Genomic DNA, 12,782 nt, shown 5'->3' on the forward strand with positions numbered 1-12,782 from the left:
ATTCTGACATGTGCTACATCCATCCTGCTCCTCTATTCTGACATGTGCTGCACCCATCCTGCGCCTCCATTCTGTCATTTGCTGCTCCCATCCTGCGCCCCATCCTGTCATGTGCTGCTCCCATCCTGCGCCCCCGTTCTGTCATGTGCTGCTTCCATCCTGCGTCCCCGATCTGTCATGTGCTGCTCCCATCCTGCGCCCCCGTTCTTTCATGTGCTGCTCCCATCCTGCACCCCCGTTCTGTCATGTGCTGCTGCCATCCTGCGCCCCCGTTCTGTCATGTGCTGCTGCCATCCTGCACCCCCGTTCTGTCATGTGCTGCCCTATTCTATCATGTGCTGCTCCCATCCTGCGCCCCCGTTCTGTCATGTGCTGCTCCCATCCTGCGCCACCGTTCTGTAATTTACTGCTCCCATCCATATGCCCCATACGCTGCTCCATAAAGGTTTATGGCCCCATAAGATGCTCCATAGTATATGCCCCGTACACTGCTCCATAAAGGTTTATGGCCCCCATAAGATGCTCCATAGTATATGCCCCGTACACTGCTCCATAAAGGTTTATGGCCCCCATAAGATGCTCCATAGTATATGCCCCCCGTACACTGCTCCATTATGGTTGATGACCCCCATAAGATGCTCCATATTATATGCCCCCTGTACACTGCTCCATTATGGTTGATGACCCCCATAAGATGCTCCATAGTATATGCACCGTACACTGCTCCATAAAGGTTTATGGCCCCCATAAGATGCTCCATTGTATATGCCCCCGTACACTGCTCCATTATGGTTGATGGCCCCCATAAGATGCTCCATATTATATGCCCCCGTACACTGCTCCATTATGGTTTATGGCCCCCATAAGATGCTCCATTGTATATGCCCCCGTACACTGCTCCAGTATGGTTGATGGCCCCCATAAGATGCTCCATATTATATGCCCCCGTACACTGCTCCATTATGGTTGATGACCCCCATAAGATGCTCCATTGTATATGCCCCCGTACACTGCTCCATTATGGTTGATGGCCCCCATAAGATGCTCCATAGTATATGCCCCCGTACACTGCTCCATTATGGTTGATGGCCCCCATAAGATGCTCCATATTATATGCCCCCGTACACTGCTCCATTATGGTTTGTGGCCCCCATAAGATGCTCCATAGTATATGCCCCCGTACACTGCTCCATTATGGTTGATGGCCCCCATAAGATGCTCCATTGTATATGCCCCCGTACACTGCTCCATTATGGTTGATGGCCCCCATAAGATGCTCCATTTTATATGCCCCTGTACACTGCTCCAGTATGGTTGATGGCCCCCATAAGGTGCTCCATATTATATGCCCCCGTACACTGCTCCATTATGGTTTATGGCCCCCATAAGATGCTCCATTGTATATGCCCCCGTACACTGCTCCATTATGGTTGATGGCCCCCATAAGATGCTCCATATTATATGCCCCCGTACACTGCTCCATTATGGTTTATGGCCCCCATAAGATGCTCCATTGTATATGCCCCCGTACACTGCTCCAGTATGGTTGATGGCCCCCATAAGATGCTCCATATTATATGCCCCCGTACACTGCTCCATTATGGTTTATGGCCCCCATAAGATGCTCCATTGTATATGCCCCCGTACACTGCTCCAGTATGGTTGATGGCCCCCATAAGATGCTCCATTGTATATGCCCCCGTACACTGCTCCATTATGGTTGATGGCCCCCATAAGATGCTCCATAGTATATGCCCCGTATGCTGCTGCGATATATTAAAAAAAAATACCGTACTCACCTATCATCGCTGGGCGCCGAGTGCTGGGGGGCCTGAGCAGGTGGGGACACCGGCGCGCTGTGAGGGTCAGGTGCCGTTATCGCCGTTAGCTCAGGCCCCCCAGCACTTGCTATATTCACCTGGCCGTGATCCAGCGCTGCGTGCCGCTCCGTCTTCCTCTGCTGTGACTGTTCAGTCAGAGGGCGACGCGCATTAAGCGCGTCATCGCGCCCTCTGAACTGTGAATGTCACACGCAGAGGACCCGGAACACGGAGCCACACGCACCGCTGGAACGGGACAGGTGAATATAATACTCACCCTCCTGGCGCGTCCCTGCTTCTCCGTTGGAGATCGCGGTGTGCGTTCAGTGTTTACGCATACCGCGATCTCCTGGGAGCGTTACTCAGCGGGGTCCAGACTGCGCCGGCGCTTGCGCTTGCGCAGTCTATAAAGGCTTCGGACAGAGTGACGCTCCCAGCGTTATATTATAGATGTAAAGCAAACTTCAAAGTTAGAATATTTAACAGAAAATGTGGAGCATAAATAATCATTAGAAGCCATAGAATAAACTTGGAATGGAGCTCTGAATTCAGCAACACGCTCTTGCCTCACCCATCAGGGATCCTCTATCCCACATCCTGCATCCCTTGCATTATTCACAATGATCAGTAATTGCACCATATCTGGGAAATAAGGTGGATCATCCTGCCTGATACTCTGGTGGTACTTTTTAGGATGATGAGTATGTGGTGTATGACGTCAATCAAGTACAAATGAGATACGTTGTGCAGTTTTCCACGGATGGGGACTACGTCGACCTACAGAAAGAATCTTTGTATATATCAATTGATCAAGCACTGGATCATTGTAAGAGCCTGCCTGAAGCATCAGAAGGTAAGGGATGTTTGTAAATGAGTTTTGGAGTTTAGGAAACCAAGTTTCAGATATGTTGGGTAATTCTCAGATTATATTAGGGGGTTCTCAGTTCAGGATCTTCATCTCTTTGCCTGAATGGAGGGCTGTTATAAAGATAGTCCCTCACTGTGGGGAACCTGTCCTGTCCAGCATTACACGCATAAACTGATTAAAATAGGCACTGTGTAATGAGTATCTTCTCTTATGGTGGCATTTTTCAGCTGCGTTCTAACCAAAGAAATGAGTCGGAACATAAGATGGTAAAGGGGCAGTGTGTAGGAGCACGTTCACACTGTGGCTACAGTACAGACCAAAAGTTTGGACACACCTCATTTAAAGATTTTTCTGTATTTTCATGACTATGAATATTGTACATTCACACTGAAGTAATCAAAACTATGAATTAACACATGTGGAATTATATACCGTACTTAACAAAAAAAGGTGGCTACTTTGAAGAACCTAGAATATAAGACATATTTTCAGTTGTTTCACACTTTAAGTATATAATTCCACATGTGTTAATTCATAGTTTTGATGCCTTCAGTGTGAATGTACAATTTTCATAGTCATGAAAATACAGAAAAATATTTAAATGAGAAGGTGTGTCCAAACTTTTGGTCTGTACTGTATATCAGACAAAACCAAAGAAAAAAGCAAATTGAGAAAATACCCGTAGTAAGTAAATAGTAATAGTACATGTAAATAACACAGGGTCCATAGTTAACACTATTTTGATTAAAAAAAAACATAAACGCCATCCCACCACGACAAGGTGGACCCAATCAGGAGCTGTGTTCTCGTAGGAGGACATTTTTGGATCTATTTTTTTGCCAAAGGATCTATCTAAAAAGTGGGGATTGCCCACAACATTGGACAACGTGAACACTCCATGAATGAATTTTCCTATTTTAACAGATGTTTCAGTAGACGATCTACCTGAGCAACAGGTCACAAAAGGTGGTCTAAAAGGCAGTGATGGGCAGCAGATTCCTCTCGAAAGCATACATGTCAAAGCTCGGTTAATGGATCTTGCAGCTCAGGTACATGTGATATTAAAATATTATGCCACCAGAAAGGCCTGGAGTTTCTCAGATAAATCATCTAATACATGTTTTTCTTACAACAGGTGGTGATATTCCAGACCTATAAGAATAATTCCACCTTCCCGATTGAGGCAAAGTATGTTTTCCCCCTGGACAGCACAGCAGCTGTATGTGGGTTTGAAGCTTTTATCAATGGGAAACACATCATAGGAGAGGTATAGGGCTTGGTTTTGTTACAGTAACAATATTTTTATTATTTAGATTTGTCTCTGATGTAAATCATTGTGTTCAGGTGAAGGAAAAGCAGAAGGCACATCAAGAATACAGGACCGCCATCAGTGAAGGACATGGCGCTTATCTCATGGACCAAGATGCTCCTGTATGTTTCTATGCTATTACATTAAATGGTTGTCTAATACTAGGACAACAGCTTCTGAATCAGAGTGTTTGGCCCCATTAAAATAAAAACATCTGTACCCTCCTCTGGTGCCGATGCCGTTCCAGCGGCTGTCCTAGTAGTCTATAAGCCCACTAATGTTTAATTTTTTGTAGGATAATTTTGCTTGTAACCTAGAGAGGTAAATCAAAGCATATGCTTGACTCATCATTACACACCCTACAATGGTGAAGAATTGGATAGATCCCTTAGACCTAATGAGGCTGGTGCGTTGACTATGATAATCCACAATAGATTTATAATCTTAATATGAAATTGGCATTGTATGAGTCTGGATTCATGCCCGTTTTAAAATGTTAATGTTTTGCAAACCTCTTTTTATGGAGTCACTCGCATCAATACCCGGCACTGCCGCCGGCGGTTCTCACCGGAGCGTTCAACTGCATAAAAATACATGCAGCCGCACACTCTGGCCCCGTGTGCCGGAGGCAGTGCCGGGTATCGATGCGAGTTTCTCGCATTGCACTCGCAAGTGTGGCCCCGGCCTTAGACTTGCTCTTGCTGTTTTAGGACGTCTTCACAGTGAGTGTTGGAAATTTACCATCCAAGGCAACGGTTGTCATAAAAATCACCTACGTTATGGAACTCAGCTATAAGTATGATTCTATTGAATTCTCAATTCCTGGAAATGTAGCTGAATGGCAACAAGACAAAGCATTAAAGGAAAACACACAGGTAAAAAACAAAAACAAAAAAAAACAAACCGTGATTGGAGGTATCGATATTAGTACAATAGTTATGTTGATTGAAACCATTTTATTTTCATAGGATACTGTAACAAAAGTGGGCATTGGAAGTGACAAGACACCAGGCGGGTAAGTGTTCTAAATTACAATTTTGTCTCTGATCAGTATAATGTAGCTGTGTATTCAATATGCTGTGCAGAAGTTTTCTATGTATCCTAATGGATCACATTACAATGGATTTTCTTTATAAAGAAGTTTCTAAGTCAGTGTTCACGTTTACGCTGCGGCTGAGAGACTCCATTAGGCACTCCCTTAGGGTTTCAGCAGCATGCATCACTATTCTTGCCATGAAAAATGAAAGTAACCTCAGCAGACCCATGAAAGTGCATAGAGTTTTTGTGACTGATTCTGATAGACAATAAATCTGCTCCAGCTTGATAACTTACCATGAACAGAGCCTGAGCATGTAGCTCATTCATCATTCATCAGACGAGATGCAAAACAACAGTTTATAAAATGTTGAAAGAGGTGCAACCAGTGCATATTCAAAATTAATATTCACTGCTCCCCATGCCAACCAGAGATGGGCATGGGGAGCAGTGTATATTCATTTTGAATTTACATCTGCTTAACTGGGTAGTATGAGGCTCACGGTTCTCCAGTGCTGACAGCAAGAAAACAGGAGCAGCCCAGTTTCACAAAGCCTAAGAGCTGTCTGGAGCCAGTAAGGTAGCAAAGTATGGCACCAACAGGTTAAATCAGTCCACATGTGCCCAATGTGGGTACATAACTCCCAGCACCATAGCCAGGATAGGCCACAGTAAAATATGGCCTAAAAATAAACATATTTTTGTCTAATCTTTATTTTCTGAATGCACTTTTTTTCTTCTTCTTTTCCTGTGCATGAGCATTGAGCAACTACTAGCGTTGTCAGTTAAAAAATGACCTATTGACTTCTGTTCATGCTCAGTAACCTGTACAGAGGTCCCTGTGCAGAGAGGAGAAAGTCACCATCACCTGTTGGGGATAGCAGATCCTGTGTTATCTATATAAATAAGTGATACCTATCATTGCCATTCTGCCTCTGCACAGGGGCAATCTCGAACCATCTCCGCTGCGGTTTCCCATTCTTCTCCAGCCGCAGTGGAGTCTGCTCAGCGGAGACATCGGTCCCAGTGTCTAGCTCAGGCTGATACTGGACCACTTGTTACAGCTGCCTTTCCAGCTTCTGCCATTGTAGCCAGTACTGGGCAGCGGCGAGCAGACGTGTTTGGGACTAAGTCCTGCTCTTCCCTTTCTGAACATGCCCAGGGCAAGATCTAGTAACATAGTAACATAGTAACATAGTTAGTAAGGCCGAAAAAAGACATTTGTCCATCCAGTTCAGCCTATATTCCATCATAATAAATACCCAGATCTACGTCCTTCTACAGAACCTAATAATTGTATGATACAATATTGTTCTGCTCCAGGAAGACATCCAGGCCTCTCTTGAACCCCTTGACTGAGTTCGCCATCACCACCTCCTCAGGCAAGCAATTCCAGATTCTCACTGCCCTAACAGTAAAGAATCCTCTTCTATGTTGGTGGAAAAACCTTCTCTCCTCCAGACGCAAAGAATGCCCCCTTGTGCCCGTCACTTTCCTTGGTATAAACAGATCCTCAGCGAGATATTTGTATTGTCCCCTTATATACTTATACATGGTTATTAGATCGCCCCTCAGTCGTCTTTTTTCTAGACTAAATAATCCTAATTTCGCTAATCTATCTGGGTATTGTAGTTCTCCCATCCCCTTTATTAATTTTGTTGCCCTCCTTTGTACTCTCTCTAGTTCCATTATATCCTTCCTGAGCACCTTGATCTCTCGTTGGCGATCAAGGGTCACATGCTTAGATACTGCAGCAAATCCCATTGGTCCTTTAGGAAGGTCCTGAAGGTGTTCTTCTTCAGTGGCTGACTCTCATTGGTCCTTCTGGGAAGGTCCTGTACATGCTGCAGCTATAACAGGTTTGCATGGCCATGCGCTAGTATACATTTGGAATCGTGTGTGTGTTGATGAGTGCAAGTCGTTCTTTAAAATCCCCTCCCTTGTGTATGACTGTTCGCAAAAGGTGGATGCTTGCTGTCTAGCGCCCGACTAAGCTGTCAACATAAAGACACATGATACAGCGTCTATTGCTGTAACCGCCAGTGCGGCGCCGTGCGCTTAAAGAGCACTTTCCTATCCCAAGTCTGGGTGGTTACTGGCGTCCGCCAATGTGGCACAGCATGCACTCTTGTGCTTTAAGTTATATTTTCTGTTACTTTGACACCCCAGTTGCGGTGTCGAGCGCAAGTGGTCTGAACGTACTCTAACCCTGTGTATTGGGATAGAGTCCTGAGACTCCTTGCTTGCGCTCTTTGTGCGGTACCGCGGCTTTGTGACGCAACAGGGTTAGCATCCTTCACATAGGGTGAAGTTAACCCGTGTGTGTATCCACATTGTACCGCCATATAGTCCGTCATTACTCAGCAGCAGGTTCCATCTCTGCACGGTGGACCCCGGGCTGCGAACGCACCTTATACCATCTCTCTTATAATTTGGTGCGTTCTGCTAGCCCTAACATTGTGTTGGAGTGTTTTTTTGTTTGTTTGTTTTTCATGATTCCATAATTTTTTTCCCACATAATTGAGTGAGTCCATAATTTTTTCCCTCTTCTTGTTCGAAAAAAAGTAACCATTACTGACTACCACATGTTTTGTTCTTGGCAACTTTCTGGCTTTAATAAACACTAAAAGAAATAATTTGAAATGACTTTAGTTTTGTGCCATGTCTGTGATCTGCTTTTTTTTTTCTACAATATTAAACTGAATTAACATCCTTAACATCCTCCAAGGCCGGTGGTTCCATAATTTTTGCCAGGGATTGTATGTACCATACATATGATATAAATATACTGGTAGTTATATATGTCTATATATATATATATATATATATATATATATATATTATGTACTTCAATACTTTTCCTTTTAATATTATATTTGTTTATTACTATACTTGGTTATACAGTATATACAGAGCTAACATGTAAAGTAATTTGTCTTTTTTATTTGTTATAAATAAATATTCCCTATTATGAGGGGATATAAATGAGAAACTGGCCCAAGCTCTATATTCATAGGATTGTGGGGTCTGTATATGCAGAAACTGTACTCATTGCCCCCGTCTTTCACACATTTTGCTCACATTGTGCACATTTTTCCATTTTTAATTTCTTTCAGATCTTTTTGTTTGGACATGTCCATTGAGATGCCAAGGAAAATAGATAATATTTCCAGTTATACACATGAAATCAAAATAAAGGTACGTGTTTTCCATAAGAACCCGCTGCACAATAGATCAGTCAATTCGGAAACTATCAGTCTATTGTCTTTATTGCAGAGGACGGAGTGCAAAGCTGTCGTTCAAACCAAAGAAGCGAGTTCTTTCGATGATCAAGGTTTTATTATGGTTATATCACTGGAAAATTCTTATATTCCAAGAATGTGGGTTGAGAGACACCCAGATCAAGACAGCGAGGTACAATACAGTCACTTTCTTTTCTCTATTCTTCTAGTTTACTAGAATTCAGCTGTCTTTTTAGTTACCCATCCACAATAGCTATACAAAAAGTTTGCACTTGAAATTTTTGAGTTCTCAAAAAACAAACAAAAAAAAAACACAGCTCACATCTCATTTTTGTGACTCGTGAACCACATCGAACCAATGCACAGACCCCATTCGCCTCACAGAAGCAAAAAATCTCCTGTCCCCAGTGCAAGTAGTCTGTATTACTGCAGACTTATGAATCCCCCCAGTGCATACACTGTGCGCTGGGGAGATTCTCCAGTTTTAAACCCAGGACTGGAGGGTATATATGAGTTACATACATACTCCTGGCCAGTGGGCACGGCCTCCCTTCCGTACGCTTGTTTGGAATGAGACCGCAACCTATCGTTGGCTACTTCACTAGATGGGGCGCAGTATTGGCAGATACTAATGATAAGATTTTATGTAGACGGGGTCAATAAGCAAATTTATCAACAAAGTTTTGTCAAAGCCAAATACCTGGAAGTATCTAAAACAAATGCTTTATTTAAAGCATAACACATTAACAAGAGACAAAAATTGCAGCAGCAAAAATGTGATAAAAATGTAAGTAGTGTAACCTAATTTAATAATTAGGTGCAGAAATTCTGCAGCGTCAAAAAACTTACCAAAAGGTAATCACGGAATGCATTTTCATTGTAATTTCTCTGGAATGCCGGAGCATTTAATTGAAAACATACCTGGCTGCAAGTGTGCTGTCAGGCTTTGACTTTAATGTCAGATGCCAGGTTCCCTTTAACTACAGATTGACGTGTTCATGAGCTCAGTGTGTACTTTAAGGGTATGTGCACACGTCAGGATTTTTAGCGTTTTTTTTGCGGAAAATCGCTATAAAAACGCTATAAATCCGGTAAAAAAACGCTAACATTATGCATCCTATCTTTTAGAATGCATTCCGCATTTTTTGTGCAGATGTTAGCGTTTTTTTCCGAAAAAAAACCGCATACCGCAAAAAATCCGGACATGCTCTATCTTTTTCCGGATTTTTTGCGGATTTCCTATAATAAAAAAAAAACGCAAAAAATCCGCGTAAAAAACGTGCAATTTCCACGAGAAATCCGCGCGAAAAAAGCACGCGGATTTCTGGCAGAATTCTCAGGATTTTGTCAGGAAAAAATCCTGACGTGTGCACATACCCTAATACTGTGGCTCTCTAATGGTGTGAATGATTCCATGCCTTTATTTTTTCAGGAGCTTGCAAAGTTGGTGTAAAATACACAATTCTGTGACGCTAGTCACACCCCACGGAGAGGCTGTGAATCAGCGCAGTCAGATGTTCCGGGGTCAATACCAAAAGATCACGTAGTAAACCAGGGGAAAATACAAAGTCGTACGTCAGGTCATATTCCAGGGTCCGAATACCAGAGAAATAGCAGATAAGCAAAGGGGTAATAACACACACAGTCTGAACACGGTCCAAAGGTCAGCAGCAGAATATCGGATGCAAAGGGGCAATAACAAACGGGTAGTCTGAACACGGTCCAAAGGTCAGCAGCAGAAGAGGATCAGAACTTAGGCTGGTTTCAGACTTGCATTTGGCAGGGCTGCGGATGAAAGCCTTCTTCCTCAGTTAAGCCCCACCCACTGCTGCGCCTCTTCCTTCAGCTCCGCCTAAGTCTGCATGCGTTCTGCGTACCCTATCTTTAACATTGGGTACGCAGGCCATGCGGATGTATACGGATGCCTCCACATGCGTCGTTTTGACGATGCGCTGACCTGCGTCGAACGCAACATGTTGCATTTTGTTGCTGACGGTGCAGCGTCAAAAAGACGCATGCGGATACATCCGCATGGCCTGCGTACCCAATGTTAAAGATAGGGTAAGCAGGACGCATGCAGATGTAGGCGGAGCAGAAGGAAGAGGTGTGGCAGTGGGCTGGGCTTAACGGAGGAAGAAGGCTGCCATGCGCAGCTCTGCCCATCGCTAGTGTGAAACTAGCCTTACAGCACAGGGTACAGGCAAATACACCAGAGAGCACAAGCTTAGAACAAGCTTTTGACCGGCAATGATCTGGGCCAGACAGCTCACCTAAACAGGGCAATTACCAAGAACATGGAGCATCTGTGGAAATCTCTGCACTTGCCAGCTAGGTAGGTCAACCGAGCTGTCAATCAAAGCATCGGCAGCTCAGCGCGCCCCAGCACAGGATAGGATGGCAGAGCTGACCATCACAGAGTCCCAGACATTCTGAGCAGAGGACTCATGACAGTTATTTGCCTTGGCAGTAGGTTGTCAGTGGACTTTGTTAGGATTTTGGTGTGGAATCTGCACAAAAATGGCATTGTCAATTTTTTGTGTTCTGTTGTTTGTTTGTTTGTTTGTTTGTTTTTTAAATCTGGCTTGAAAACCGTGGAAATATGACGATTTTCACATTAGAGCTGACACAGTCAGGTCAGCTGTAGCTCCCAGATTTTTTGCAGTTCACGGGTCAGCTCTGCTGTGTAGGGTCAGTAGAGGGCAGGAAAACCAATGATGGCTGTATGATGCTGCTTGAGGCTCAGATAAAGCAGGAAAACATCACTAAGGCTTCGCTCACGCTAGCGTATAAAAAAGACGAGTGTAATGTGGAACAAAAGGTATTGCTCAGACCAATGTTATTCAATGAGGCAGTGCTGATCTGTGAAAAAGACTTGGGTATACTAATAGATCACAGACTGCATTGAGTCAACAGTGTGATGCAGCAGCAAAAAAAGGCAAACACAGTTCTAGGATGTATTAAGAGAAGCAAAGTCTAGATCACGTGAAGCAATTATCTCCCTCTACTCCACTTTGGTCAGACCTCATCTGGAATACTGTGTCCAGTTCTGGGCACCACATTTAAAAAAAAGACATTGAAAAACTGGTGCAAGTTCAGAGTAGAGCTACCAGGATGGTGAGAGAACTGCAAAGCAATGGCTAAAGGATCTAGGAATGTTTTAGCTTGCAAAAAAGAAGGTAAAGGGCTGTCACAGTGTAGAGGGATCATCCTAATTCTCATTTGCACATGGAAACATGAGAAGCAATGGAATGAAACTGAAAGGGAGAAGATACAAATTAGATATTAGAAAAAAATTTTGTTGACACTGAGGGTGATCAATAAGTGGGACATCTGCACGAGAGGTGGTGAGTTCTCCTTCAATGGAAGTCTTCAAACAGAGGCTGGACAGACATCTGTGTCATTGAAAAACTGGATCAAGTTCAGAGAAGAGCTGTGAGGATGGTGAGCAGACTGCAAACTATGTCCTACAAGGAACGGTTAATAGATCTGGGAATGTTTAGCTTGCAAAAAAGAAGGCTAAGAGGAGACTTAATAGCTGTCTACAAATATCTGAAGGGCTGTCACAGTGTAGAGGGATCACCATTATTCTCATTTGCACATGGAAATACAAGAACCAATGGAATGAAACTGAAAGGGAGAAGATACAGATTAGATATTAGAAAAAAAGTTTTTGACAGTGAGGGTGATCAATGAGTGGAACAGGCTGCCATGAGAGGTGGTGAGTTCTCCTTCAATTGAATTCTTAAAACAGAGGCTAGACAGACATCTGTCTGAGATGATTTAATGAATCCTGCATTTAGTGGGGCTTTGGACCAGATGACCCTGGAGGTCCCTTCCATCTCTAACCTTCTGTGATTCTATGATCGCATAGCACTCAGCCCAGTGTTATGCTACGGTGCAGCTCATATCTGTGTTTATTTTCTCATGTCGAATCGGCAAGTGAGAACAATCAGCGAGTCTCAGCTCCCTCGCACCCATACAATTCTATGGGTGTGTGTGAGACCTCACAGCCCATGGAGATGGAGAAATTAATATCTCAGTCTTCTTCGCACCTGTGCTGCGTTTCTCGCATGCAATAGGATCGGAGCACAGAGCACTGATACTCGGCTCACGCTCGCAGGGTCATTAGCATATTTCATACACTGGTCTGTTTCTAGCCTAACAGAGTAGGGTCACCCTACCCAGTCCTTCTCTCATTGCAGGCTAAGAAACGCAGAGTCTTTCCCAGACAGCAGATCAGGTTCCACACCAAACTCAGTGTACGTCACATTCGCTGGGTACTCACCAGCTCCAACACCCCTCAGGTTCTGGTAGACTATCCACCATTCCACGGTCTTTTTACCGCTGTAACATCACAGACTGCTCAGCTCCCCAGCCGACCTGACAAGTGAACACCCAGCCTGGCTCTCTAGACCTGCAATGCTAGAAATTAACCCACTCCTGCCTGGCTCTTTCACGCAGACTTAGACATTTCCTTGTGAATTAGCCGTCCTAATGTAACAACAGAT

The 12,782-nt window shown here is 43.9% G+C and overlaps 1 protein-coding gene across 4 annotated transcripts in view; it reads left to right on the forward strand.

The window, feature by feature from the left end:
* PARP4 (poly(ADP-ribose) polymerase family member 4) overlaps window positions 1-12,782 on the forward strand; it is a 352,799-nt gene that overhangs the window by 63,288 nt on the left and 276,729 nt on the right. For all 4 annotated transcript variants that reach the window (XM_069759088.1, XM_069759086.1, XM_069759089.1 and 1 more), the window contains exons 14-21: window positions 2,514-2,673; window positions 3,613-3,737; window positions 3,824-3,955; window positions 4,033-4,119; window positions 4,708-4,872; window positions 4,966-5,012; window positions 8,149-8,230; window positions 8,309-8,446. In XM_069759088.1, coding sequence (XP_069615189.1) covers window positions 2,514-2,673; window positions 3,613-3,737; window positions 3,824-3,955; window positions 4,033-4,119; window positions 4,708-4,872; window positions 4,966-5,012; window positions 8,149-8,230; window positions 8,309-8,446 — 936 coding nt within the window. The remainder of the gene's footprint in view (window positions 1-2,513; window positions 2,674-3,612; window positions 3,738-3,823; window positions 3,956-4,032; window positions 4,120-4,707; window positions 4,873-4,965; window positions 5,013-8,148; window positions 8,231-8,308; window positions 8,447-12,782) is intronic.

This window comes from Ranitomeya imitator, chromosome 3 (assembly GCF_032444005.1).
Source record: "Ranitomeya imitator isolate aRanImi1 chromosome 3, aRanImi1.pri, whole genome shotgun sequence".
NCBI lineage: Eukaryota > Metazoa > Chordata > Amphibia > Anura > Dendrobatidae > Ranitomeya > Ranitomeya imitator.